This window comes from Lepisosteus oculatus, chromosome 7 (genome assembly GCF_040954835.1).
Source record: "Lepisosteus oculatus isolate fLepOcu1 chromosome 7, fLepOcu1.hap2, whole genome shotgun sequence".
Taxonomy (NCBI): domain Eukaryota; kingdom Metazoa; phylum Chordata; class Actinopteri; order Semionotiformes; family Lepisosteidae; genus Lepisosteus; species Lepisosteus oculatus.
Genome location: NC_090702.1, coordinates 1,327,491 through 1,355,411, shown reverse-complemented (window position 1 = coordinate 1,355,411; position 27,921 = coordinate 1,327,491). Strand labels below are relative to the sequence as shown.

Sequence of the window (27,921 nt, the reverse complement as noted above, 5' to 3'; positions counted from 1 at the left end):
CCTCCTGGCCACGCCCAGTGGGGGGGAGGGGCCTCGGCTGCGTGCCTACTGTTGTCCCGCAACGTCACTCAGATTGACTGACGTCCGGAAGGCCAATAGGAGCCCCGGACGCGAGCGAGGCCCCCGCCCCCTCGCCTCTCCTCAGTTTCCCAGAATGGACTGGTTGCAACAGATGAAACGGTTCTGATTGCTCGGACCTCTAACGCAACGGAGGTAAGTTTGAAGCAAGAGCTTCGACCCCCCCGCCTGTCGCTGCCTGACCTTCCTGGTGTCGAAGCGCTAGCGGCTGTGTGAGTGATTTTCGGGGCGAGTTGGGGTCTGTGTTCCCCAGTGGCTGCGCGCGGAAGGAGACAGGCAGGGAGAGGTGTGTGTGTGTGTGTTTGGTTGCCTTGGTTTCTCCTGATCCGGGGGTCCGTCTGCATGGGGCCCGAGTGGCGAGCGTGCCTGCGGGGGGCTTCCGGACTCTGGGGCCGAGTCATAGCGAGCGTACTCGCGGATTTCCGGCGGGCTCGGTCCTGATGCGGCGCGGTGGAGTCTCGCATCTCCTGTCTCTCCGTCCTGCTGGAGCTCATGACCTTGTGTCAGGGCTGTGTGTGTCACTGCTCTGTGTCTGCAGTGTGTAGGGCTGTGTGTATCACTGCTCTGTGCCTGCAGTGTGTAGGGCTGTGTGTATCACTGCTCTGTATCTGCAGTGTGTAAGGCTGTGTGTGGCACTGCTCTGTGCCTGCAGTGTGTAGGGCTGTGTGTGTCACTGCTCTGTGTCAGCAGTGTGTAGGGCTATGTGTATCACTGGTCTATGTCAGCAGTGTGTCCACAGTGTCACTGCTCTGTGCCTGCAGTGTGTAGGACTGTATGCATCACTGCTCTGTGTCTGCAGTGTGTAGGGCTGTGTGTCACTGCTCTGTGTCTGCAGTGTGTAGGGCTGTGTGTATCACTGCTCTGTGCCTGCAGTGTGTAGGACTGTATGCATCACTGCTCTGTGTCTGCAGTGTGTAGGGCTGTGTGTGTCACTGCTCTGTGTCTGCAGTGTGTGGGGCTGTGTGTGTCACTGCTCTGTGTCAGCAGTGTGTAGGGCTGTGTGTCACTGCTCTGTGTCAGCAGTGTGTAGGGCTGTGTGTATCACTGCTCTGTGCCTGCAGTGTGTAGGACTGTATGCATCACTGCTCTGTGTCTGCAGTGTGTAGGGCTGTGAGTGTCACTGCTCTGTGTCTGCAGTGTGTGGGGCTGTGTGTATCACTGCTCTGTGCCTGCAGTGTGTGGGGCTGTGTGTATCACTGCTCTGTGTCTGCAGTGTGTAGGGCTGTGTGTCACTGCTCTGTGCCTGCAGTGTGTAGGGCTGTGTGTGTCACTGCTCTGTGTCTGCAGTGTGTAGGGCTGTGTGTATCACTGCTCTGTGCCTGCAGTGTGTGGGGCTGTGTGTATCACTGCTCTGTGCCTGCAGTGTGTAGGGCTGTGTGTGTCACTGCTCTGTGTCTGCAGTGTGTGGGGCTGTGTGTCACTGCTCTGTGTCAGCAGTGTGTGGGGCTGTGTGTCACTGCTCTGTGTCAGCAGTGTGTGGGGCTGTGTGTGTCACTGCTCTGTGTCAGCAGTGTGTAGGGCTGTGTGTATCACTGCTCTGTGTCTGCAGTGTGTAGGGCTGTGTGTATCACTGCTCTGTGCCTGCAGTGTGTGGGGCTGTGTGTGTCACTGCTCTGTGTCAGCAGTGTGTGGGGCTGTGTGTGTCACTGCTCTGTGTCAGCAGTGTGTGGGGCTGTGTGTATCACTGCTCTGTGTCTGCAGTGTGTAGGGCTGTGTGTCACTGCTCTGTGTCAGCAGTGTGTAGGGCTGTGTGTATCACTGCTCTGTGCCTGCAGTGTGTGGGGCTGTGTGTCTCACTGCTCTGTGTCAGCAGTGTGTGGGGCTGTGTGTATCACTGCTCTGTGCCTGCAGTGTGTGGGGCTGTGTGTGTCACTGCTCTGTGTCTGCAGTGTGTAGGGCTGTGTGTGTCACTGCTCTGTGTCAGCAGTGTGTGGGGCTGTGTGTCACTGCTCTGTGCCTGCAGTGTGTGGGGCTGTGTGTCACTGCTCTGTGCCTGCAGTGTGTGGGGCTGTGTGTGTCACTGCTCTGTGTCTGCAGTGTGTAGGGCTGTGTGTGTCACTGCTCTGTGTCTGCAGTGTGTGGGGCTGTGTGTGTCACTGCTCTGTGTCTGCAGTGTGTAGGGCTGTGTGTGTCACTGCTCTGTGCCTGCAGTGCTGGAGTATGGCATCAGCAGCAGCAGCAGCAGGAACAGAGAGCTGGCTGTGTGTGGTGTCAGTGTCAGTGTGACTTCCTCTGTGGTCTCATCAGTCGTGTGTAGCTGCACGTCTCTCTGTCCCCCTCTCTCCTGTCAGACTCCCACACTGCTCCTCTTCGCCTTTCCCCGCAGCTGGGCCTGTTCGAAATCAGGCCTTGAAGACAAGTGACTGAGAGGACAGGAGACACAGGGAGAGAGAGAGGAGATCACAGAATCCCTCAGTAATAAACACACACAACAAGACAGGAGACACAGTGAGAGAGAGGAGATCACAGAGAGTCCCTCAGTGATAAACACACACAACAGGACAGGAGACACAGTGAGAGAGAGGAGATCACAGAGACTCCCTCAGTGATAAACACACACAACAGGACAGGAGACACAGTGAGAGAGAGAGGAGATACAGCAGGGAATCCCTCAGTAATAAACACACACAAGAGGACAGGAGCCACAGTGAGAGAGATAGAGGAGATCACAGAGAATCCCTCAGTGATAAACACACACAACAGGACAGGAGACACAGTGAGAGAGAGGAGATCACAGAATCCCTCAGTAATAAACACACACAACAGGACAGGAGCCACAGTGAGAGAAAGGAGATCACAGAGAGTCCCTCAGTAATAAACACACACAACAGGACAGGAGACACAGTGAGAGAGAGAGGAGATACAGCAGGGAATCCCTCAGTAATAAACACACACAACAGGACAGGAGACACAGTGAGAGAGAGAGAGGAGATCACAGAGAGTCCCTCAGTAATAAACACACACAACAGGACAGGAGACACAGTGAGAGAGAGAGGAGATACAGCAGGGAATCCCTCAGTAATAAACACACACAAGAGGACAGGAGCCACAGTGAGAGAGATAGAGGAGATCACAGAGAATCCCTCAGTGATAAACACACACAACAGGACAGGAGACACAGTGAGAGAGAGGAGATCACAGAATCCCTCAGTAATAAACACACACAACAGGACAGGAGCCACAGTGAGAGAAAGGAGATCACAGAGAGTCCCTCAGTAATAAACACACACAACAGGACAGGAGACACAGTGAGAGAGAGAGGAGATACAGCAGGGAATCCCTCAGTAATAAACACACACAACAGGACAGGAGACACAGTGAGAGAGAGAGAGGAGATCACAGAGAGTCCCTCAGTGATAAACACACACAAGAGGACAGGAGCCACAGTGAGAGAGAGGAGATCACAGAGAATCCCTCAGTAATAAACACACACAAGAGGACAGGAGACACAGGGAGAGAGAGGAACATTTTCCACCTCTTCCTTCCTGACCCTTAGTAATTGAAGGAGCCCAGGTGCACTGCAGCTAGTGGCTCATGTTGTTTCAGTTGGTGATGGATTGAAGAGGGCTGGCCGTGGGCATGTATTATTCAGAGAGGAGCTGGTGAATTATACATGCCCTGGCTCGGTCAGGACCCCGGACGAGGACCCCGCGGGTGTCCAGCGCCTGCCTGCCTGCCGTTCCCCGCCCGCTCAGGGTCTCTCTGTGTCCCCCCAGGCCAGGATGCCGCTGACCCGCAGTCTGTCGGTCACCTCCTTGTTTGGGGTGGACGAGTGGGACGAGGAGTTCGACCAGGAGAACGCTGTGCTCTTCGAGATCGCCTGGGAGGTGGCCAATAAGGGTCTGTGTGCCTGTCTTTGTCGTGCCTGTCTGTCAGTGTCCAGTCGTGTCCTGTATGTCCCTGTCTCTGTTCAGCCCCTTCAATCCTCAGTCTCCCCCTTGTGTCTCTTTCTCTGGGTGTGTGTGACCCACTGTCTCTCTCGCAGGGTGTCAACCCCCATCTATCTCTCTCTCTGTGTGACCCCCTGTCTGTCTCTCTCTCAATTCAATTCAATTCAAGGTGCTTTATTAGCATGACCGATGGGTACAATCAGTGTTGCCAAAGCAAATAAAAATAATAAAATTAACATAGAACAAAACAAAAAATAGAAGTAAAATAAAATCTACAGACATGTTACAGACATTTACAACAAAGACATATTATATAATATTGACATACTGTAGGCAGCTGGAGCATTATTGGGAGACGGACTCACTGTTCCTCAGGCTGTGACAGGAGATCACATACTGGGCTGCCAGATCAACTGAGTTCCCTCCTCCCTCTCCCAGTAGGATTGGGACCTGTTGTGGTTTTGGCAGGTGTGGGAACTCTGGGATTAGATTTCTGAATTTCGGGAAGAATGTTTCTCTAATCCCAGAGTATCTGTCACAGTGCAGTAGGAAGTGCACCTCTGTCTCTATTTCTCCCTGCTGGCAGTGGGAGCACAGCCTGTCCTCTCTGGGCAGCCAGGTCTGCCTGTGTCGCCCAGTTTCTATGGCCAGGTTGTGGTCACTGAGCCTGTACTTCGTCAGGGTCTGTTTCTGTTTGTTATTTTTTATTTTGGTCAAATATTCAGCTAGTGTGTATTGTCTGTTTAAGGTTCTGTAGCATTCCAGTTTATGTTGTGTTTGTGTGTGTGTGTCCCAGTGTGTGAGATATTGCTGTTTGATCTGTGCTGTGATGTGGTTGAGTCTGGGTTGTGGTGCTCTAGCAGTGCTGTCCTGAGGCTGGTTAGTGTTGGTGTGGCTCAGGTCGGTGAGCCTCAGGACCAGCTGGCTCAGGGGGCTCTGTTTTGGGCTCAGCTCTTGGCTCAGCAGGGCTTTGTGGTGGTAGGAATTTTGGTCGCTGTTTTTTAGGTGTAGCCAATACTTTAATATTCTTTTCTGTATGTTTATCAATAGTGGGTACTGGCCTAATTCGGCCCTGCACCCGTTGTTAGGAGTTTTTCTCTGCACACGGAGGATGATTCTACAGATCTCCATGTGCAGAGTTTCTGTGGGGTGTTTGTCCCATTGGGTGTAATCCTGGTCTGTGAGGGGACCCCAAACTTCACTGCCGTATAGGGCAATGGGTTGGATTACACTTTCAAATATTTGGAGCCAGATTCTTGTTGGTGGGTTGATGTTGAAGAGCCTCCTTCTTATTGCGTAGAAAGCCCTGAGTGCCTTCTCCCTCAGTGCCTTCACTGCCAGGTCAAAACTCCCGGAAGAGCTGATGGTGAGACCGAGATATGTGTAGCTGGATGTGTGCTCCAATGTGTTGTTGTTCAGTGTGAATTTGTACCTGTTTCCCTGAGGTCTGGCTTTCTTCTGGAAAACCATAACTCTGGTCTTGTCCAGATTGACTGTCAGTGCCCAGGTCTGACAGTACTGCTCCAGCAGTGCCAGGTTCTGCTGCAGCCCCTGTTCTGTGGGCGACAGCAGGACCAGGTCATCTGCGTAGAGCAGGAACTTGTCTCTCTCTCTCTCTCTGTGTGACCCCCCTGTCTGTCTCTCTCTCTCTCTCTCTGTGTGACCCCCCTGTCTGTCTCTCTCTCTCTCTCTCTGTGTGACCCCCCTGTCTGTCTCTCTCTCTCTGTGTGTCCCCCCTGTCTCTCCTCTCTCTCTCTCTCTCTGTGTGACCCCCCTGTCTGTCTCTCTCTCTCTCTCTCTCTCTCTCTCTCTCTCTCTCTCTCTCTCTCTCTCTCTGTGTGACCCCCCTGTCTGTCTCTCTCTCTCTCTCTCTCTTTCTCTCTCTCTCTCTCTCTCTTCTCTCTCTCTCTCTCTCTCTCTCTCTCTCTCTGTGTGACCCCCCTGTCTGTCTCTCTCTCTCTGTGTGTGTGTCCCCTGTCTCTCCTCTCTCTCTCTCTCTCTGTGTGTCCCCCCTGTCTCTCCTCTCTCTCTCTCTCTCTCTCTGTGTGACCCCCCTGTCTGTCTCTCTCTCTCTCTCTCTGTGTGACCCCCTTGTCTCTCCTCTCTCTCTCTCTGTGTGTCCCCCCTGTCTCTCCTCTCTCTCTCTCTCTGTGTGACCCCCCTGTCTCTCCTCTCTCTCTCTCTCTCTGTGTGACCCCCCTGTCTCTCTCTCTCCCTCTCTCTCTCTCTCTCTCTCTCTCTCCCTCTCTCTGTCTCTCTTTCTCTCTCTCAATTCAATTCAATTCAATTCAATTCAATTCCAGGTGCTTTATTAGCATGACCGCTGGGTACAATCAGTGTTGCCAAAGCAAATAAAAATAATAAAATTAACATAGAACAAAACAAAAAATAGAAGTAAAATAAAATCTACAGACATGTTACAGACATTTACAACAAAGACATATTATATAATATCGACATAACTCTCTCTCTGTGACCCCCCTGTCTCTCCTCTCTCTCTCTGTGTGTGACCCCCCTGTCTCTCTCTGACCCCCCTGTCTCTCTCCCAGTGGGTGGGATCTACACGGTGATCCAGACGAAGGCGCGCCTCACGGCCGAGGAGTGGGGGGAGAGCTACTTCTTGGTGGGGCCCTACTTCGAGCACAGCGTGCGCACGCAGGTGGAGCTGATCGAGCCGCCCACTGCGGCGCTGCGGCGCACCCTGGACAAGATGAACTCCCAGGGCTGCAAGGTCAGTGGGCCCGGGTTCGAGCAGCAGGGGTGTCAGCGGTGTGGAGCAGAACTCTGGGCTCTGGGCCCGGGTTCGAGCAGCAGGGGTGTCAGCGGTGTGGAGCAGAGCTCTGGGCTCTGGGCTCTGGGCTCTGGGCTCTGGGCCCGGGTTCGAGCAGCAGGGGTGTCAGCGGTGTGGAGCAGAGCTCTGGGCTCTGGGCTCTGGGCTCTGGGCTCGGGTTCGAGCAGCAGGGGTGTCAGCAGTGTGGAGCACAGCTCTGGGCTCTGGGCTCTGGGCTCGGGTTTGAGCAGCAGGGGTGTCAGCAGTGTGGAGCAGAGCTCTGGGCTCGGGTTCGAGCAACAGGTGTGTCACAGCTGAGTCAGACAGACCCCCGGATATCGATGAGGAGGCCGGACTGGGGTCCCAGGTGGGAGGACTGCTCACCCCTGTGGAAGAGAGGCTGGTGCAGTTCCCCCGCTGTGCCTGACTGGAGCGAGGGGGCGCTGTGGAGCAGGGACCCCCACCCCCCTCCTGGGCAGGAAGGCTGGGTGCTGGAATGCTCTCTGCAAAGGTTACTGTGCTATATTAGCTCAGTGACAGAGCCGCTGGGTCACTGTGAGACACAGACAGCTGCACGCGCAGGGTATCGATGTCACCTCTGCCCCTCGTGACTCTGCTCCTGCCCCCTTCTTCTCCTTCCCTGCTTCTCGGCAGAGTTTGTGTGAAGTCGTGTTTATGTCCAGCATGAATCTGCCTCCCCCTGTCAAGACGCAAGTGGCACATCAATGGCACAGTGTTCATGTACTGGAGTGTCCAGTCAGTGTGTCTGTATTAACCCCCCTCTCTCTCTCAGTGCAGTGTTGATGTACAGGAGTGTCCAGTCAGTGTGTCTGTATGAACCCCTCTCTCTCTCAGTGCAGTGTTAATGTACTGGAGTGTCCAGTCAGTGTGTCTGTATGAACCCCTCTCTCTCTCAGTGCAGTGTTAATGTACTGGAGTGTCCAGTCAGTGTGTCTGTATGAACCCCTCTCTCTCTCAGTGCAGTGTTAATGTACTGGAGTGTCCAGTCAGTGTGTCTGTATGAACCTCTCTCTCTCTCAGTGCAGTGTTCATGTACTGGAGTGTCCAGTCAGTGTGTCTGTATTAACCCCTCTCTCTCTCAGTGCAGTGTTAATGTACTGGAGTGTCCAGTCAGTGTGTCTGTATGAACCCCTGTACCCCTGTTCTTCAGGTGTATTTCGGCCGATGGCTGATTGAGGGGAGCCCCTATGTGATCCTGATTGATGTGGCCTTCACTGCCTGGTCGCTGGACCGCTGGAAGAAGGAGCTGTGGGAGACCTGCAATATCGGGGTCCCCTGGTTCGATCGTGACGCCAACGACGCTGTGCTCTTCGGGTTCCTCACCGCCTGGCTGCTGGGGGAGGTGGGAGACTTGGCCAGGAATTCCAGTCAGGCGCTCCCTGGACACCCGGAAATCTCCAGTCTGGGTCCCGGTCTCGGTTAGCTCAGATGATGCGGTGGAAATGAGGCAGGCGGTCTGGGGCACGTTCATCACGAAAGTGACCCGACTGAAACTGAGAGTGATGGAGAGAGGAGGGAGGAAGACGTGTAGTGAGGGGTAACGAGCGAAGCAGAGGCTGGTTTTTAGTGAATTATACACGGGCACGATCAGGACGCCTGTGGGTCCTGCGCCTGGGTTCTCTGAGAGTTGCTGATGCCCTGTACTGATCTACAGTATGTGTAGTAGGCTCTCTTAGACTCTCTCTGTGGCTCTACTCTCACTCCCTGTGTCTGTATGAACTTCCCTCTCCCTCTATTAGCCCCACCCACCCTCTCTGTGTGTGTATATGCCCCTCTGTGTCATTATTAACCCCTCTCTCTCTCCGTCATTATTAACCCCTCTCTCTCTGTCTGTGTGTGTATATGCCCCTCTCTGGGTCATTATTAACCCCCCGCCCTCTCTGTGTCATTAGTAATCCCCCCCTCTCTCTGTCATTATTAACCCCTCTCCCCCTCTCTCTCTGTCATTATTAACCCCTCTCTCTCTGTGTATGAACCCCTCTCTCTCTCTGTGTATGAACCCCTCTGCCTCTCTCTGTCATTATTAACCCCTCTCTCTCTCTGTCATTATTAACCCCTCTCCCTCTCTCTCCCTGTCATTATTAACCCCTCTCTTTCTCTGTGTATGAACCCCTCTCTCTCTCTGTGTATTAACCCCTCTCCCTCTCTCTCTCTCTGTCATTATTAACCCCTCTCTCTCTCTGTGTATTAACCCCTCTCCCTCTCTCTCTCTGTCATTATTAACCCCTCTCTCTCTCTGTGTATGAACCCCTCTTTTTCTCTGTGTATGAACCCCTCTGCCTCTCTCTGTCATTATTAACCCCTCTCCCTCTCTCTCTCTCTGTCATTATTAACCCCTCTCTCTCTCTGTGTATGAACCCCTCTTTTTCTCTGTGTATGAACCCCTCTCTCTCTCTGTCATTATTAACCCCTCTCTCTCTCTGTGTATGAACCCCTCTCTCTCTCTGTGTATGAACCCCTCTCCCTCTCTCTCTCTGTCATTATTAACCCCTCTCTCTCTCTGTGTATGAACCCCTCTCTCTCTCTGTGTATGAACCCCTCTCCCTCTCTCTCTCTGTCATTATTAACCCCTCTCTCTCTCTGTGTATGAACCCCCTCTCTCTCTCTCTCTGTCATTATTAACCCCTCTCTCTCTCTGTGTATGAACCCCCTCTCTCTCTGTGTATGAACCCCTCTCCCTCTCTCTCTCTGTCATTATTAACCCCTCTCTCTCTCTGTGTATGAACCCCTCTCCCTCTCTCTCTCTGTCATTATTAACCCCTCTCTCTCTGTGTGTATGAACCCCTCTCTCTCTGTGTGTATGAACCCCTCTCCCTCTCTCTCTCTGTCATTATTAACCCCTCTCCCTCTCTCTCTCTGTCATTATTAACCCCTCTCTCTCTCTGTGTATGAACCCCCTCTCTCTCTGTGTATGAACCCCTCTCCCTCTCTCTCTCTGTCATTATTAACCCCTCTCTCTCTCTGTGTATGAACCCCCTCTCTCTCTGTGTATGAACCCCTCTCCCTCTCTCTCTCTGTGTATTAACCCCTCTGCCTCTCTCTGTCATTATTAACCCCTCTCCCTCTCTCTCTCTCTGTCATTATTAACCCCTCTCTCTCTCTGTGTATGGACCCCTCTTTTTCTCTGTGTATGAACCCCTCTCTCTCTCTGTCATTATTAACCCCTCTCTCTCTCTGTGTATGACCCCCCTCTCTCTCGTTCTCTCTCAGTTTGCTGCGCAGTGCGAAGAGACCCCGCACATCGTTGCCCACTTCCACGAGTGGCTGGCGGGCGTTGGGCTCGTCCTCTCTCGAAAGCGCAAGCTGCCCGTGGCCACCATCTTCACCACCCACGCCACGCTGCTGGGCCGGTACCTCTGCGCTGGCAATGTGGACTTCTACAACAACCTCAACACCGTGCGTCCCTCTCAGTGCAGTGTTCATGTACTGGAGTGTCCAGTCAGTGTGTCTGTATGAACCCCTCTCTCTCTCAGTGCAGTGTTCATGTACTGGAGTGTCCAGTCAGTGTGTCTGTATGAACCCCTCTCTCTCTCAGTGCAGTGTTAATGTACTGGAGTGTCCAGTCAGTGTGTCTGTATGAACCCCTCTCTCTCTCAGTGCAGTGTTAATGTACTGGAGTGTCCAGTCAGTGTGTCTGTATGAACCCCTCTCTCTCTCAGTGCAGTGTTCATGTACTGGAGTGTCCAGTCAGTGTGTCTGTATGAACCCCCCTCTCTCTCAGTGCAGTGTTAATGTACTGGAGTGTCCAGTCAGTGTGTCTGTATGAACCCCTCTCTCTCTCAGTGCAGTGTTAATGTACTGGAGTGTCCAGTCAGTGTGTCTGTATGAACCCCTCTCTCTCTCAGTGCAGTGTTCATGTACTGGAGTGTCCAGTCAGTGTGTCTGTATGAACCCCTCTCTCTCTCAGTGCAGTGTTCATGTACTGGAGTGTCCAGTCAGTGTGTGTGTATGAACCCCTCTCTCTCTCAGTGCAGTGTTCATGTACTGGAGTGTCCAGTCAGTGTGTCTGTATGAACCCCTCTCTCTCTCAGTGCAGTGTTAATGTACTGGAGTGTCCAGTCAGTGTGTCTGTATGAACCCCTCTCTCTCTCAGTGCAGTGTTAATGTACTGGAGTGTCCAGTCAGTGTGTCTGTATGAACCCCTCTCTCTCTCAGTGCAGTGTTCATGTACTGGAGTGTCCAGTCAGTGTGTCTGTATGAACCCCCCTCTCTCTCAGTGCAGTGTTAATGTACTGGAGTGTCCAGTCAGTGTGTCTGTATGAACCCCTCTCTCTCTCAGTGCAGTGTTAATGTACTGGAGTGTCCAGTCAGTGTGTCTGTATGAACCCCTCTCTCTCTCAGTGCAGTGTTCATGTACTGGAGTGTCCAGTCAGTGTGTCTGTATGAACCCCTCTCTCTCTCAGTGCAGTGTTAATGTACTGGAGTGTCCAGTCAGTGTGTGTGTATGAACCCCTCTCTCTCTCAGTGCAGTGTTAATGTACTGGAGTGTCCAGTCAGTGTGTCTGTATGAACCCCTCTCTCTCTCAGTGCAGTGTTAATGTACTGTTGTGTCCAGTCAGTGTGTCTGTATGAACCCCTCTCTCTCTCAGTGCAGTGTTAATGTACTGGAGTGTCCAGTCAGTGTGTCTGTATGAACCCCTCTCTCTCTCAGTGCAGTGTTCATGTACTGGAGTGTCCAGTCAGTGTGTCTGTATGAACCCCCCTCTCTCTCAGTGTAGTGTTAATGTACTGGAGTGTCCAGTCAGTGTGTGTGTATGAACCCCTCTCTCTCTCAGTGCAGTGTTAATGTACTGGAGTGTCCAGTCAGTGTGTCTGTATGAACCCCTCTCTCTCTCAGTGCAGTGTTAATGTACTGGAGTGTCCAGTCAGTGTGTCTGTATGAACCCCTCTCTCTCTCAGTGCAGTGTTCATGTACTGGAGTGTCCAGTCAGTGTGTCTGTATGAACCCCCCTCTCTCTCAGTGTAGTGTTAATGTACTGGAGTGTCCAGTCAGTGTGTGTGTATGAACCCCTCTCTCTCTCAGTGCAGTGTTAATGTACTGGAGTGTCCAGTCAGTGTGTCTGTATGAACCCCTCTCTCTCTCAGTGCAGTGTTAATGTACTGGAGTGTCCAGTCAGTGTGTCTGTATGAACCCCTCTCTCTCTCAGTGCAGTGTTCATGTACTGGAGTGTCCAGTCAGTGTGTGTGTATGAACCCCTCTCTCTCTCAGTGCAGTGTTCATGTACTGGAGTGTCCAGTCAGTGTGTGTGTATGAACCCCTCTCTCTCTCTGTCCCTCAGTTCAATGTGGACAAGGAGGCTGGGGACAGACAGATCTATCACCGATACTGTATAGAGAGGGCAGCTGTGCACTGTGCTCACGTCTTCACCACCGTCTCCCAGATCACAGCCATCGAGGCGGAGAACCTGCTGAAGAGGAAACCAGGTGAGTGAGAGAGATTCCCACACCTGCCAGACAGTGAGCCTGTCTCTCAATAATAATAATACAGCGTGTGACCTCCTGTCCCAGCCTGAGGAACAGACAGTGAGCCTGTCTCTCAGTAATAATAATACAGCGTGTGATCTCCTGTCCCAGCCTGAGGAACAGACAGTGAGCCTGTCTCTCAATAATAATAATACAGTGTGTGATCTCCTGTCCCAGCCTGAGGAACAGACAGTGAGCCTGTCTCTCAATAATAATAATACAGTGTGTGATCTCCTGTCCCAGCCTGAGGAACAGACCGTGAGCCTGTCTCTCAATAATAATAATACAGTGTGTGATCTCCTGTCCCAGCCTGAGGAACAGACAGTGAGCCTGTCTCTCAATAATAATAATACAGTGTGTGATCTCCTGTCCCAGCCTGAGGAACAGACAGTGAGCCTGTCTTTCAATAATAATAATACAGTGTGTGATCTCCTGTCCCAGCCTGTGGAACAGACAGTGAGCCTGTCTCTCAATAATAATAATAATACAGTGTGTGATCTCCTGTCCCAGCCTGAGGAACAGACAGTGAGCCTGTCTCTCAATAATAATAATACAGTGTGTGATCTCCTGTCCCAGCCTGAGGAACAGACAGTGAGCCTGTCTCTCAGTAATAATAATACAGTGTGTGATCTCCTGTCCCAGCCTGAGGAACAGACAGTGAGCCTGTCTCTCATTAATAATAATACAGTGTGTGATCTCCTGTCCCAGCCTGAGGAACAGACAGCGAGCCTGTCTCTCAATAATAATACAGTGTGTGATCTCCTGTCCCAGCCTGAGGAACAGACAGTGAGCCTGTCTCTCAATAATAATAATACAGTGTGTGTTCTCCTGTCCCAGCCTGAGGAACAGACAGTGAGCCTGTCTCTCAATAATAATAATACAGTGTGTGATCTCCTGTCCCAGCCTGAGGAACAGACAGCGAGCCTGTCTCTCAATAATAATAATACAGTGTGTGATCTCCTGTCCCAGCCTGAGGAACAGACAGTGAGCCTGTCTCTCAATAATAATAATAATACAGTGTGTGATCTCCTGTCCCAGCCTGAGGAACAGACAGTGAGCCTGTCTCTCAATAATAATAATACAGTGTGTGATCTCCTGTCCCAGCCTGAGGAACAGACAGCGAGCCTGTCTCTCAATAATAATAATACAGTGTGTGATCTCCTGTCCCAGCCTGAGGAACAGACAGTGAGCCTGTCTCTCAATAATAATAATACAGTGTGTGATCTCCTGTCCCAGCCTGAGGAACAGACAGTGAGCCTGTCTCTCAATAATAATAATACAGTGTGTGATCTCCTGTCCCAGCCTGAGGAACAGACAGTGAGCCTGTCTCTCAATAATAATAATACAGTGTGTGATCTCCTGTCCCAGCCTGAGGAACAGACAGTGAGCCTGTCTCTCAATAATAATAATAATACAGTGTGTGATCTCCTGTCCCAGCCTGAGGAACAGACAGTGAGCCTGTCTCTCAATAATAATAATACAGTGTGTGATCTCCTGTCCCAGCCTGAGGAACAGACAGTGAGCCTGTCTCTCAATAATAATAATACAGTGTGTGATCTCCTGTCCCAGCCTGAGGAACAGACCGTGAGCCTGTCTCTCAATAATAATAATACAGTGTGTGATCTCCTGTCCCAGCCTGAGGAACAGACAGTGAGCCTGTCTCTCAATAATAATAATACAGTGTGTGATCTCCTGTCCCAGCCTGAGGAACAGACAGTGAGCCTGTCTCTCAATAATAATAATAATACAGTGTGTGATCTCCTGTCCCAGCCTGAGGAACAGACAGTGAGCCTGTCTCTCAATAATAATAATACAGTGTGTGATCTCCTGTCCCAGCCTGAGGAACAGACAGTGAGCCTGTCTCTCAGTAATAATAATACAGTGTGTGATCTCCTGTCCCAGCCTGAGGAACAGACAGTGAGCCTGTCTCTCATTAATAATAATACAGTGTGTGATCTCCTGTCCCAGCCTGAGGAACAGACAGCGAGCCTGTCTCTCAATAATAATAATACAGTGTGTGATCTCCTGTCCCAGCCTGAGGAACAGACAGTGAGCCTGTCTCTCAATAATAATAATACAGTGTGTGTTCTCCTGTCCCAGCCTGAGGAACAGACAGTGAGCCTGTCTCTCAATAATAATAATACAGTGTGTGATCTCCTGTCCCAGCCTGTGGAACAGACAGTGAGCCTGTCTCTCAATAATAATAATAATACAGTGTGTGATCTCCTGTCCCAGCCTGAGGAACAGACAGTGAGCCTGTCTCTCAATAATAATAATACAGTGTGTGATCTCCTGTCCCAGCCTGAGGAACAGACAGTGAGCCTGTCTCTCAGTAATAATAATACAGTGTGTGATCTCCTGTCCCAGCCTGAGGAACAGACAGTGAGCCTGTCTCTCATTAATAATAATACAGTGTGTGATCTCCTGTCCCAGCCTGAGGAACAGACAGCGAGCCTGTCTCTCAATAATAATAATACAGTGTGTGATCTCCTGTCCCAGCCTGAGGAACAGACAGTGAGCCTGTCTCTCAATAATAATAATACAGTGTGTGTTCTCCTGTCCCAGCCTGAGGAACAGACAGTGAGCCTGTCTCTCAATAATAATAATACAGTGTGTGATCTCCTGTCCCAGCCTGAGGAACAGACAGCGAGCCTGTCTCTCAATAATAATAATACAGTGTGTGATCTCCTGTCCCAGCCTGAGGAACAGACAGTGAGCCTGTCTCTCAATAATAATAATAATACAGTGTGTGATCTCCTGTCCCAGCCTGAGGAACAGACAGCGAGCCTGTCTCTCAATAATAATAATACAGTGTGTGATCTCCTGTCCCAGCCTGAGGAACAGACAGCGAGCCTGTCTCTCAATAATAATAATACAGTGTGTGATCTCCTGTCCCAGCCTGAGGAACAGACAGTGAGCCTGTCTCTCAATAATAATAATACAGTGTGTGATCTCCTGTCCCAGCCTGAGGAACAGACAGTGAGCCTGTCTCTCAATAATAATAATACAGTGTGTGATCTCCTGTCCCAGCCTGAGGAACAGACAGTGAGCCTGTCTCTCAATAATAATAATACAGTGTGTGATCTCCTGTCCCAGCCTGAGGAACAGACAGTGAGCCTGTCTCTCAATAATAATAATAATACAGTGTGTGATCTCCTGTCCCAGCCTGAGGAACAGACAGTGAGCCTGTCTCTCAATAATAATAATACAGTGTGTGATCTCCTGTCCCAGCCTGAGGAACAGACAGTGAGCCTGTCTCTCAGTAATGCTCCTTGTGTCTGTATGTTAATGTCCCTGAGACCCCCCCCCACGCGCCCGGTGTTCAGTCTGAGCTCTCTCACTCCGCAGACATCGTGACCCCCAACGGCCTCAATGTCAAGAAGTTCTCGGCGGTGCACGAGTTCCAGAACCTGCACGCCCAGAGCAAGGCCCGCATCCAGGAGTTCATCCGGGGGCACTTCTACGGGTCCGTGAGTGACCGGTGCCCGGTCCATCACCCCGCCCCGCACGCACGCACACACCGCCGCTGAGCGGGGTCCTTATCCGCACCGCCCCTGTTCCCCTCTCCCCCCCCACCAGGGGGTGCCCTCCCGCCGGCCCGAGCCACGCTGGGTGTTGGGGTGACAGTCTTGGGTGCGAGAGGTCACACCTGGGGTCACGACAGGGCTGCTCTCAGTGGGGTTGTGTCCCTGTGTGTGATTGTGTGTGGGTGTGATGGGGCCCTCGTCTGTGTCCCTGTGCGTGATTGTGACCTCGTGCGTGCCTGTGTGTAATTTTGTGTGATAGTATCCTCGTGTGTGTGTGTCTGTATGTGATTGTGTCCTCGTGTGTGTCTGTCTGTGCTTTTGTGTGGTTGTGTCCTTGTGTGTGTGTGTGCCTTTATGTGCTTGTGTCTGTGCTTTTGTGTGATTGTGTCCTCGTGTGTGTGTGTGACTTGATGTGCTTGTGTCTGTATGTGCTTTTGTGTGAGTGTGCCCTCGTGTGTTTCCCTGTCTGTTCTTATGTGTGCTTGTGTCCTTGTGTGTGTCTGTGTGTGCTTTTGTGGGATTGTTTCCTCGTGTGTCTGTATGCGATTGTGTGCTTGTGTCCCTATGTGTGTCTGTGTGAGTGCATGTTTCTGTGTGCTTGTGTGTGCGTGCGTGTAAGAAGCTAGTTGTGTGTCTCCATCAGCAGCAGACTGACCTCTACAGTTGTGGGGGTGTCAAGTCTCCTGTCAGAGAGATCAGTGCTGATCTGGAGGCACTGAGTCTAGTGTGAGGAGACGGCAGGTTATACTTGTGTTGGTGCCTGAATGAAGAAAACCCGTTGTGTCTCCTCAGACACCTGGACTTCAACCTGGACAAGACTCTGTTCCTCTTCATTGCCGGACGTTATGAATTCTCCAATAAAGGAGCTGATATTTTCCTGGAGGCCCTGGCCAGACTGAATTACTTACTGAGGGTGTGTACTTGTTTATCCCGAGCTCGCTGTCCTGTCCCGCTGTCCTGTCCCGCTGTCCTGTCCCGCTGTGCTGCTCAGAGATCACTGGAGATCACTGTGCTAATATACATTGAGCTTGATGTACGTTTTAGTGCTGCAGTGTGCAGTGTCTGAAGGGCTGTGTGCTCTGTGCTGCACTGTGCAGTGTCTGAAGCGTTGTGTGCTCTGTGCTGTGCTGCGCTGTACAGTGTCTGAAGGGCTGTGTGCTCTGTGCTGCACTGTGCAGTGTCTGAAGGGCTGTGTGCTCTGTGCTGTGCTGCGCTGTGCAGTGTCTGAAGGGCTGTGTGCTCTGTGCTGCGCTGTGCAGTGTCTGAAGGGCTGTGTGCTCTGTGCTGCACTGTGCAGTGTCTGAAGGGCTGTGTGCTCTGTGCTGTGCTGCGCTGTACAGTGTCTGAAGGGCTGTGTGCTCTGTGCTGCGCTGTGCAGTGTCTGAAGGGCTGTGTGCTCTGTGCTGCGCTGTGCAGTGTCTGAAGCGTTGTGTGCTGTGTGCTCTGTGCTGCAGTGTGCAGTGTCTGAAGGGCTGTGTGCTCTGTGCTGCGCTGTGCAGTGTCTGAAGGGCTGTGTGCTCTGTGCTGCGCTGTACAGTGTCTGAAGCGTTGTGTGCTCTGTGCTGTGCTGCGCTGTGCAGTGTCTGAAGGGCTGTGTGCTCTGTGCTGCAGTGTCTGAAGGGCTGTGTGCTCTGTGCTGCACTGTGCAGTGTCTGAAGCGTTGTGTGCTCTGTGCTGTGCTGCGCTGTACAGTGTCTGAAGGGCTGTGTGCTCTGTGCTGTGCTGCGCTGTGCAGTGTCTGAAGGGCTGTGTGCTCTGTGCTGCGCTGTGCAGTGTCTGAAGGGCTGTGTGCTCTGTGCTGCACTGTGCAGTGTCTGAAGGGCTGTGTGCTCTGTGCTGTGCTGCGCTGTACAGTGTCTGAAGGGCTGTGTGCTCTGTGCTGCGCTGTGCAGTGTCTGAAGGGCTGTGTGCTCTGTGCTGCGCTGTGCAGTGTCTGAAGCGTTGTGTGCTCTGTGCTGCAGTGTCTGAAGGGCTGTGTGCTCTGTGCTGCGCTGTGCAGTGTGTGAAGGGCTGTGTGCTCTGTGCTGCAGTGTCTGAAGGGCTGTGTGCTCTGCTGCGCTGTGCAGTGTGTGAAGGGTTGTGTGCTCTGTGCTGCAGTGTCTGAAGGGCTGTGTGCTCTGTGCTGCGCTGTGCAGTGTCTGAAGGGCTGTGTGCTCTGTGCTGCGCTGTGCAGTGTCTGAAGCGTTGTGTGCTGTGTGCTCTGTGCTGCAGTGTGCAGTGTCTGAAGGGCTGTGTGCTCTGTGCTGCGCTGTGCAGTGTCTGAAGGGCTGTGTGCTCTGTGCTGCGCTGTACAGTGTCTGAAGCGTTGTGTGCTCTGTGCTGTGCTGCGCTGTACAGTGTCTGAAGGGCTGTGTGCTCTGTGCTGCAGTGTGCAGTGCCTGAAGGGCTGTGTGCTCTGTGCTGCAGTGTTTGAAGGGCTGTGTGCTCTGTGCTGCAGTGCCTGAAGGGCTGTGTGCTCTGTGCTGCAGTGTCTGACGGGCTGTGTGCTCTGTGCTGCAGTGTCTGAAGGGTTGTGGCTCTGTGCTGCGCTGTGCAGTGTCTGAAGGGCTGTGTGCTCTGTGCTGCGCTGTGCAGTGTCTGAAGGGCTGTGTGCTCTGTGCTGCAGTGTCTGAAGGGCTGTGTGCTCTGTGCTGCAGTGTCTGAAGGGTTGTGGCTCTGTGCTGCAGTGTGCAGTGTCTGAAGGGCTGTGTGCTCTGTGCTGCGCTGTGCAGTGTCTGAAGGGTTGTGTGCTCTCTGCTGAGCTGTACAGTGTCTGAAGGACTGTGTGCTCTGTGCTGCGCTGTGCAGTGTCTGAAGGGCTGTGTGCTCTGTGCTGCAGTGTCTGAAGGGCTGTGTGCTCTGTGCTGCGCTGTGCAGTGTCTGAAGGGCTGTGTGCTCTGTGCTGCAGTGTGCAGTGTCTGAAGGGCTATGTGCTCTGTGCTGCAGTGTCTGAAGGGCTGTGTGCTCTGTGCTGCGCTGTGCAGTGTCTGAAGGGTTGTGTGCTCTGTGCTGCAGTGTGCAGTTTCTGAAGGGCTGTGTGCTCTGTGCTGCAGTGTCTGAAGGGTTGTGTGCTCTTTGCTGCAGTGTCTGAAGGGCTGTGTGCTCTGTGCTGCAGTGTGCAGTGTCTGAAGGGCTGTGTGCTCTGTGCTGCAGTTTCTGAAGGGCTGTGTGCTCTGTGCTGCAGTGTGCAGTGTCTGAAGGGCTGTGTGCTCTGTGCTGCGCTGTACAGTGTCTGAAGGGCTGTGTGCTCTGTGCTGCAGTGTGCAGTGTCTGAAGGGCTGTGTGCTCTGTGCTGCAGTGTCTGAAGGGCTGTGTGCTCTGTGCTGCGCTGTGCAGTGTCTGAAGGGCTGTGTGCTCTGTGCTGCAGTGTGCAGTGTCTGAAGGGCTATGTGCTCTGTGCTGCAGTGTCTGAAGGGCTGTGTGCTCTGTGCTGCGCTGTGCAGTGTCTGAAGGGTTGTGTGCTCTGTGCTGCAGTGTGCAGTTTCTGAAGGGCTGTGTGCTCTGTGCTGCAGTGTCTGAAGGGTTGTGTGCTCTTTGCTGCAGTGTCTGAAGGGCTGTGTGCTCTGTGCTGCAGTGTGCAGTGTCTGAAGGGCTGTGTGCTCTGTGCTGCAGTTTCTGAAGGGCTGTGTGCTCTGTGCTGCAGTGTGCAGTGTCTGAAGGGCTGTGTGCTCTGTGCTGCGCTGTACAGTGTCTGAAGGGCTGTGTGCTCTGTGCTGCAGTGTGCAGTGTCCGAAGGGCTGTGTGCTCTGTGCTGCAGTGTCTGAAGGGCTGTGTGCTCTGTGCTGCAGTGTCTGAAGGGTTGTGGCTCTGTGCTGCAGTGTGCAGTGTCTGAAGGGCTGTGTGCTCTGTGCTGCAGCGTCTGAAGGGCTGTGTGCTCTGTGCTGCGCTGTGCAGTGTCTGAAGGGTTGTGGCTCTGTGCTGCAGTGTGCAGTGTGCAGTGTGCAGTGTCTGAAGGGCTGTGTGCTCTGTGCTGCAGTGTCTGAAGGGTTGTGGCTCTGTGCTGCAGTGTGCAGTGTCTGAAGGGCTGTGTGCTCTGTGCTGCAGTGTCTGAAGGGCTGTGTGCTCTGTGCTGCGCTGTGCAGTGTCTGAAGGGCTGTGTGCTCTGTGCTGCAGTGTGCAGTGTCTGAAGGGCTGTGTGCTCTGTGCTGCAGTGTCTGAAGGGCTGTGTGCTCTGTGCTGCAGTGTGCAGTGTCTGAAGGGCTGTGTGCTCTGTGCTGCAGTGTCTGAAGGGTTGTGTGCTCTGTGCTGCAGTGTCTGAAGGGCTGTGTGCTCTGTGCTGCAGTGTGCAGTGTGCAGTGTCTGAAGGGCTGTGTGTTCTGTGCTGCAGTGTCTGAAGGGTTGTGGCTCTGTGCTGCAGTGTGCAGTGTCTGAAGGGCTGTGTGCTCTGTGCTGCAGTGTCTGAAGGGCTGTGTGCTCTGTGCTGCGCTGTGCAGTGTCTGAAGGGCTGTGTGCTCTGTGCTGCAGTGTGCAGTGTCTGAAGGGCTGTGTGCTCTGTGCTGCAGTGTCTGAAGGGCTGTGTGCTCTGTGCTGCGCTGTGCAGTGTCTGAAGGGTTGTGTGCTCTGTGCTGCAGTGTGCAGTTTCTGAAGGGCTGTGTGCTCTGTGCTGCAGTGTCTGAAGGGTTGTGTGCTCTGTGCTGCAGTGTCTGAAGGGCTGTGTGCTCTGTGCTGCAGTGTGCAGTGTCTGAAGGGCTGTGTGCTCTGTGCTGCAGTTTCTGAAGGGCTGTGTGCTCTGTGCTGCAGTGTGCAGTGTCTGAAGGGCTGTGTGCTCTGTGCTGCAGTGTGCAGTGTCTGAAGGGCTGTGTGCTCTGTGCTGCAGTGTCTGAAGGGTTGTGTGCTCTGTGCTGCAGTGTCTGAAGGGCTGTGTGCTCTGTGCTGCGCTGTACAGTGTCTGAAGGGCTGTGTGCTCTGTGCTGCAGTGTGCAGTGTCTGAAGGGTTGTGTGCTCTGTGCTGCAGTGTCTGAAGGGCTGTGTGCTCTGTGCTGCAGTGTGCAGTGTCTGAAGGGCTGTGTGCTCTGTGCTGCAGTGTCTGAAGGGCTGTGTGCTCTGTGCTGCAGTGTGCAGTGTCTGAAGGGCTGTGTGCTCTGTGCTGCAGTGTCTGAAGGGTTGTGTGCTCTGTGCTGCAGTGTCTGAAGGGTTGTGTGCTCTGTGCTGCAGTGTGCAGTGTGCAGTGTCTGAAGGGCTGTGTGCTCTGTGCTGCAGTGTCTGAAGGGTTGTGGCTCTGTGCTGCAGTGTGCAGTGTCTGAAGGGCTGTGTGCTCTGTGCTGCAGCGTCTGAAGGGCTGTGTGCTCTGTGCTGCGCTGTGCAGTGTCTGAAGGGCTGTGTGCTCTGTGCTGCAGCGTCTGAAGGGCTGTGGCTCTGTGCTGCAGTGTGCAGTGTGCAGTGTGCAGTGTGCAGTGTGCAGTGTGCAGTGTGCAGTGTCTGAAGGGCTGTGTGCTCTGTGCTGCACTGTGCAGTGTGTGATCCAGTGTCCTGTCCCCTCTCCCCAGGTCAATCACAGCGAGGTGACTGTCATCGCCTTCTTCATCATGCCAGCCCGGACAAACAACTTCAACGTGGAGACGCTGAAGGGGCAGGCTGTCCGCAAGCAGCTCTGGTACTCTGTCCCTCTGTCCCTCTGTCCGTGCGACAGTCTGCACTATCTCTGTGTACCATTGGCCATTGCCTGAACACTTTTTAACATTTTAACACCTGGTTGTTTGTGTTCTGGCCAGTTTCCCCAGATTCACAGAGTCCTGTGTGTGCGTGTGGTCTGTGCAGAGCCCCACGTGCGTGTGTGCGTGTCACTGTGCAGAGTCCCGCGGGTGGGTGTGGTCTGTGCAGAGTCCCGCGGGTGGGTGTGGTCTGTGCAGAGTCCCGCGGGTGGGTGTGGTCTGTGCAGAGTCCTGTGTGTCACTGTGCTGTGTTCCACCCAGCGTGTCCTTTCCACTGAGAGTGGGATCTCTCTCCCCCTGCAGGGACACTGCCAACACGGTGAAGGAGAAGTTTGGGAAGAAGCTCTACGAGTCCCTGCTGGTGTGAGTACTGCTCTCCTGCAGGCTGACGGGGAGAGACAGCGACGACGAAGGGCTCTCGGTGTGATACACTGAGGGAAATCTGTCTCTCTGTCCCTACCTGTCTCACTCTCTCTCTGTCTGTCTCTCTGTCCCTGCCTGTCTCTCTCTCTCTCTCCTGGTTTCTACTCTCTCTCGTCTGTCTCTCTGTCCCTGCCTGTCCATTTTTCCTGGTTTCTACTCTCTCTCTGTGTCTACTCTCTCTGTGTCTCTGTGTCTCTGTGTCTCTGTGTCTCTGTGTCTCTGTGTCTCTGTGTCTGTCTCAGAATCCTTCAGTTGGCCTGAGAGATGATTCCCAGTGCTGCCAAAGCAATACAAGTCAATAACAGCCAGTTGATTTCCTGACACATTCAGAAAGGTTTGAACATGGCAGCTACGACTCGCGTGGTCTGGGCAGCAGGAGGCAAGATGGAGGGTCTTGTCTGAACTACATTCCCCAGAAGTCTGTGCGGGGAGTAACCTGTGTCCCCTGTCCAACTGGAGAAACACAATTGGCTGGGTGACGGTTGAATCCAGTTAGCGGAGGCATTGATCTGTATCTGATTTCTAGGGATGAAGGCGGTGGTGTGGCAGTGCTTTGTGGTTCTGTAGCTCTCTCCGTGAAGTGTCGATCCCCGTCTTGTCCCCCTCTCTCAGGGGACAGCTCCCAGACGTGTCGAAGATGCTGGATAAGGAGGACTTCACCATGATGAAGAGGGCCATCTTCGGCACACAGAGGCAGTGCCAGCCCCCCATCTGCACCCACAACATGCTGGACGACTCCACCGACCCCATCCTCACCTCCATCCGCAGAATAGGGCTGTTCAACAACTCCTCGGACAGAGTCAAGGTGCAGGGGGAGAGAGACAGGACGGCTCTCTAGTGTTTCAGCACCAGTCTGTACAGGACAGCTCTCTCTAGTGTTTCAGCACCAGACTGTACAGGACAGCTCTCTCTAGTGTTTCAGCACTGCTCTGTACAGGACAGCTCTCTATAGTGTTTCAGCACCAGACTGTACAGGACAGCTCCCTCTAGTGTTTCAGCACCAGTCTGTACAGGACAGCTCTCTCTAGTGTTTCAGCACCAGACTGTACTGGACAGCTCTCTCTAGTGTTTCAGCACTGCTCTGTACAGGACAGCTCCCTCTAGTGTTTCAGCACCAGACTGTACAGGACAGCTCTCTCTAGTGTTTCAGCACCAGACTGTACTGGACAGCTCTCTCTAGTGTTTCAGCACTGCTCTGTACAGGACAGCTCTCTCTAGTGTTTCAGCACTGCGCTGTACAGGACAGCTCTCTCTAGTGTTTCAGCACCAGACTGTACAGGACAGCTCTCTCTAGTGTTCCAGCACCAGACTGTACAGGACAGCTCTCTCTAGTGTTTCAGCACTGCTCTGTACAGGACAGCTCCCTCTAGTGTTTCAGCACCAGACTGTACAGGACAGCTCTCTCTAGTGTTTCAGCACTGCTCTGTACAGGACAGCTCTCTCTAGTGTTTCAGCACTGCGCTGTACAGGACAGCTCTCTCTAGTGTTTCAGCACCAGACTGTACAGGACAGCTCTCTCTAGTGTTCCAGCACCAGACTGTACAGGACAGCTCTCTCTAGTGTTTCAGCACTGCTCTGTACAGGACAGCTCCCTCTAGTGTTTCAGCACCAGACTGTACAGGACAGCTCTCTATAGTGTTTCAGCACCAGACTGTACAGGACAGCTCTCTCTAGTGTTTCAGCACTGCTCTGTACAGGACAGCTCCCTCTAGTGTTTCAGCACCAGACTGTACAGGACAGCTCTCTCTAGTGTTTCAGCACCAGACTGTACTGGACAGCTCTCTCTAGTGTTTCAGCACTGCGCTGTACAGGACAGCTCTCTCTAGTGTTTCAGCACCAGACTGTACAGGACAGCTCCCTCTAGTGTTTCAGCACCAGACTGTACAGGACAGCTCTCTCTAGTGTTTCAGCACCAGACTGTACAGGACAGCTCTCTCTAGTGTTTCAGCACTGCTCTGTACAGGGCAGCTCTCTCTAGTGTTTCAGCACCAGACTGTACTGGAAAGCTCCCTCTAGTGTTTCAGCACCAGACTGTACAGGACAGCTCTCTCTAGTGTTTCTTCCTGACATCCTTTTTTCAATTGATAGTTCTGTCTTCTGATATCTCCATTTCCTTTTCTTTCTCATTTCTCTTTCTGACTTTATCCTTTTTTCTCTCAGGTGATCTTCCACCCTGAGTTCCTGTCTTCCACTTCTCCTCTTCTCCCTATGGATTATGAGGAGTTTGTGAGAGGGTGTCACTTGGGTGTCTTCCCCTCATACTATGAACCATGGGGATACACACCAGGTACCTGTCTGTTCAGCGCTGTGTTAACTGTATTAACCACTCTCTCTCTCAGTGCAGTGTTAATGTACTGGAGTGTCCAGTCAGTGTGTGTGTATTAACCCCTCTCTCTCAGTGCAGTGTTAATGTACTGGAGTGTCCAGTCAGTGTGTCTGTATTAACCCCTCTCTCTCTCTCAGTGCAGTGTTAATGTACTGGAGTGTCCAGTCAGTGTGTGTGTATTAACCCCTCTCTCTCAGTGCAGTGTTAATGTACTGGAGTGTCCAGTCAGTGTGTCTGTATTAACCCCTCTCTCTCTCTCAGTGCAGTGTTAATGTACTGGAGTGTCCAGTCAGTGTGTCTGTATTAACCCCTCTCTCTCTCAGTGCAGTGTTAATGTACTGGAGTGTCCAGTCAGTGTGTGTGTATTAACCCCTCTCTCTCTCAGTGCAGTGTTAATGTACTGGAGTGTCCAGTCAGTGTGTCTGTATGAACCCCTCTCTCTCTCAGTGCAGTGTTAATGTACTGGAGTGTCCAGTCAGTGAATATATCAACCTCTCTCTCCAGCTGAGTGTACAGTAATGGGGATTCCCAGTGTCTCCACCAATCTGTCCGGTTTTGGCTGCTTTATGGAAGAACACATTGCAGACCCGTCTGCGTACGGTGAGTCTCCACCTGTAGTTTCCTCCCTTCGTTATTCCTGAACGTCTGCTCTCCTTTGCCGTCTTCAGATGCCTGTCTGTTTGATTCAGGCTTGTTGCTGGCCAGCCCAGCTCTCCGCCTGCTGACACTGCCCTCTTCCTCAGGTATCTACATCCTGGACCGGCGGTTCAGAGGGGTGGATGAGTCCTGTAACCAGCTGACCTCCTTCCTCTACTCCTTCTGTCAGCAGAGCCGCAGACAGAGGATCATTCAGAGGAACCGGACCGAGAGGCTTAGTGACCTCCTGGACTGGAGATACCTGGGGAGGGTGAGAGGAGGGGACAGGGAAAGGGCAGACAGACTGTGTGACCTCTAGTGTTTCAGCACTGCTCTGTACAGGACAGCTCTCTCTAGTGTTTCAGAACTGCTCTGTACAGGACAGCTCTCTCTAGTGTTTCAGCACCAGACTGTACAGGACAGCTCTCTCTAGTGTTTCAGCACTGCTCTGTACAGGACAGCTCTCTCTAGTGTTTCAGCACCAGACTGTACAGGACAGCTCTCTCTAGTGTTTCAGCACCAGACTGTACAGGACAGCTCTCTCTAGTGTTTCAGCACCAGACTGTACAGGACAGCTCTCTCTAGTGTCTCAGCACTGCTCTGTACAGGACAGCTCTCTCTAGTGTTTCAGCACCAGACTGTACAGGACAGCTCTCTCTAGTGTCTCAGCACTGCTCTGTACAGGACAGCTCTCTCTAGTGTTTCAGCACCAGACTGTACAGGACAGCTCCCTCTAGTCTTTCAGCACTAGTCTGTACAGCTCCCTGTAGGGCTTTAGTATTTGTTTTACAGTAACAGAATCATTTATTTCTCTCTTTTTCAGTATTATATTTCAGCTCGTCACATGGCCCTGGCAAAGTCCTTCCCTGAGATTTACAGTTATGAGCCTCATGAACCCAATACTGTGAGTCTGTCTTTCAGTTGTGAATCTGTCTCCTTGTGAGCCCTCCTGTCTGATCTGGGCTCTTGTGTGAGGGTGTTGTCTCTGTGTCTGTCTCTGGGGCTGTTTGTGTGTTTGGGGGTGCCCAGTGTCTCTGGGGGTCAGTCTGTGTGACTGGGGGTGCCCTGTGTCTCTTGGGCTCAGTGTGTGTGTTTGGGGGTTCAGTCTCTCCGATTGGGGGGTGCCCTGTGTCTCTGGGGCTCAGTCTCTCTGATTGGGGGTGCCCTGTGTCTCTGGGGGTCAGTGTGTGTTTGGGGGTGCCCTGTGTCTCTGGGGGTCAGTGTCTGTTTGGGGGTGCCCTGTGTCTCTGGTGCTCAGTCTGTGTGTTTGGAGGTGCCCTGTGTCTCTGTGGCTCAGTCTCTCTGATTGGGGGTGCCCTGTGTCTCTCGGGGTCAGTGTGTGTTTGGGGGTGCCTTGTGTCTCTGGGAGTCAATCTCTGTGACTGGGGGTGCCCTGTGTCTCTGGGGGTCAGTGTCTGTTTGGGGGTGTCCTGTGTCTCTGGGAGTCAATCTCTCTGATTGGGGGTGCCCTGTGTCTCTTGGGGTCAGTGTCTGTTTGGGGGTGCCCTGTGTCTCTGGGGGTCAGTGTGTGTTTGGGGGTACCCTGTGTCTCTGGGAGTCAATCTCTGTGACTGGGGGTGCCCTGTGTCTCTGGGGGTCAGTGTCTGTTTGGGGGTGTACTGTGTCTCTGGGAGTCAATCTCTCTGATTGGGGTTGCCCTGTGTCTCTGGGGGTCAGTGTGTGTTTGGGGGTGCCCTGTGTCTCCGGGGCTCACTGTGTGTTTGGGGGGTGTCTGATGAGTGCTCCCCCCTGTCTCTCAGGCGCAGGGCTTCAGGTACCCCCGCCCTGCCTCGGTGCCCCCCTCCCCGTCGCTGTCCCGCCACTCCTCGCCCCACCACAGCGAGACGGAGGAGGAGGAGGAGGACGAGCGCTACGACGAAGACCTGGAGGCGGAGAAGGACCGGAAGAACATCCGGCCGCCGGCCTCGCTGTCCGTGCGCCCCCGGCTGGGCCCCCCCGACGGCAACTCGCACCCCAGCACCGCCAGCTCCCCCACCAGCTCGCTGTCCAGCGAGAGGAACTAGCGGCCCCCCCGCAGCCCCCCCAGCGCGTCAGAGCACTCCCCCCAGCCTGCGCTCCACTCTCCAGCCCCCTGAGCACAGCCACAGCGCCGCCCTGCTGGCCAGAGTGCACCTGCCCACAGAGCGCGCGCACACACACACACACACACACACACGCTCACAGCGCCGCCCTGCTGGTAGAGTGCTTCTGTTCATAGAGCACACACACACACACACACACACACACACACACACACACGCTCACAGCGCCGCCCTGCTGGCCAGAGTGCACCTGCCCACAGAGCGCACACACACACACACACTCTCTCACAGCGCCGCCCTGCTGGCCAGAGTGCACCTGCCCACAGAGCGCGCACACACACACACACACACACACACACACACACACACACGCTCACAGCGACGCCCTGCTGGCCAGAGTGCACCTGCCCACAGAGCGCGCGCACACACACACACACGCTCACAGCGCCGCCCTGCTGGTAGAGTGCTTCTGTTCACAGAGCGCACACACACACACACACTCTCTCACAGCGCCGCCCTGCTGGCTAGAGTGCACCTGCCCACAGAGCGCGCACACACACACACACACACACACACACTCTCTCACAGCGCCGCCCTGCTGGCTAGAGTGCACCTGCCCACAGAGCACACACACACACACACACACACACACACACGCTCACAGCGCCGCCCTGCTGGTAGAGTGCTTCTGTTCACAGAGCACACACACACACACACACACACTCTCTCACAGCGCCGCCCTGCTGGCCAGAGTGCACCTGCCCACAGAGCGCGCACACACACACACACACACACACACACAGCGCCGCCCTGCTGGCCAGAGTCCACGCCCTCCCCTCTGTCTCGGGGGAGTGTTGTGAAACTGGGCGAAGGCGTTTTTTAAGGCGATTTCAATGTTTTTAACGTTGGGACTGCTGGTGTCCGTGGAGAGAGAGAGAGAGAGGGAGAGATCACCCCCGAACACACCCCCCCCCGTGCCCCAGACCAGCCAGGCCAGTTTCCCTCCCAGTCTGCCTCAGGGCCCCGGTGTGGTCCCAGCAGTTTGTGTGTGCTTGTCAGCCGTGTTCATGATAAAATCCTTCTTGAGAAACAATAAAGGTGTGGAATTTGAGCGA

The 27,921-nt window shown here is 53.3% G+C and overlaps 1 protein-coding gene across 3 annotated transcripts; it reads left to right on the top strand.

The window, feature by feature from the left end:
- Positions 1-105: 105 nt before the first annotated feature.
- On the top strand, positions 106-27,921 carry gys1 (glycogen synthase 1 (muscle)). 3 transcript variants are annotated; one of them, XM_069191811.1, is made up of 16 exons: positions 106-213; positions 3,795-3,918; positions 6,518-6,699; positions 7,910-8,101; positions 9,970-10,155; positions 12,039-12,183; positions 15,571-15,688; positions 16,542-16,662; positions 21,215-21,321; positions 21,683-21,742; positions 22,415-22,607; positions 23,963-24,089; positions 24,633-24,728; positions 24,872-25,035; positions 25,588-25,668; positions 26,525-27,921. In XM_069191811.1, exons 2-16 carry the CDS (start codon positions 3,801-3,803, stop codon positions 26,786-26,788), a joined length of 2,154 nt encoding a protein of 717 aa, XP_069047912.1. In that variant the 5' UTR covers positions 106-213; positions 3,795-3,800; the 3' UTR covers positions 26,789-27,921. The 3 variants fall into 3 exon arrangements, with proteins under 3 accessions (XP_069047912.1, XP_069047913.1, XP_069047911.1); XM_069191812.1 differs by having other exon boundaries at positions 213-290; XM_069191810.1 differs by lacking the exon at positions 106-213 and adding an exon at positions 230-364.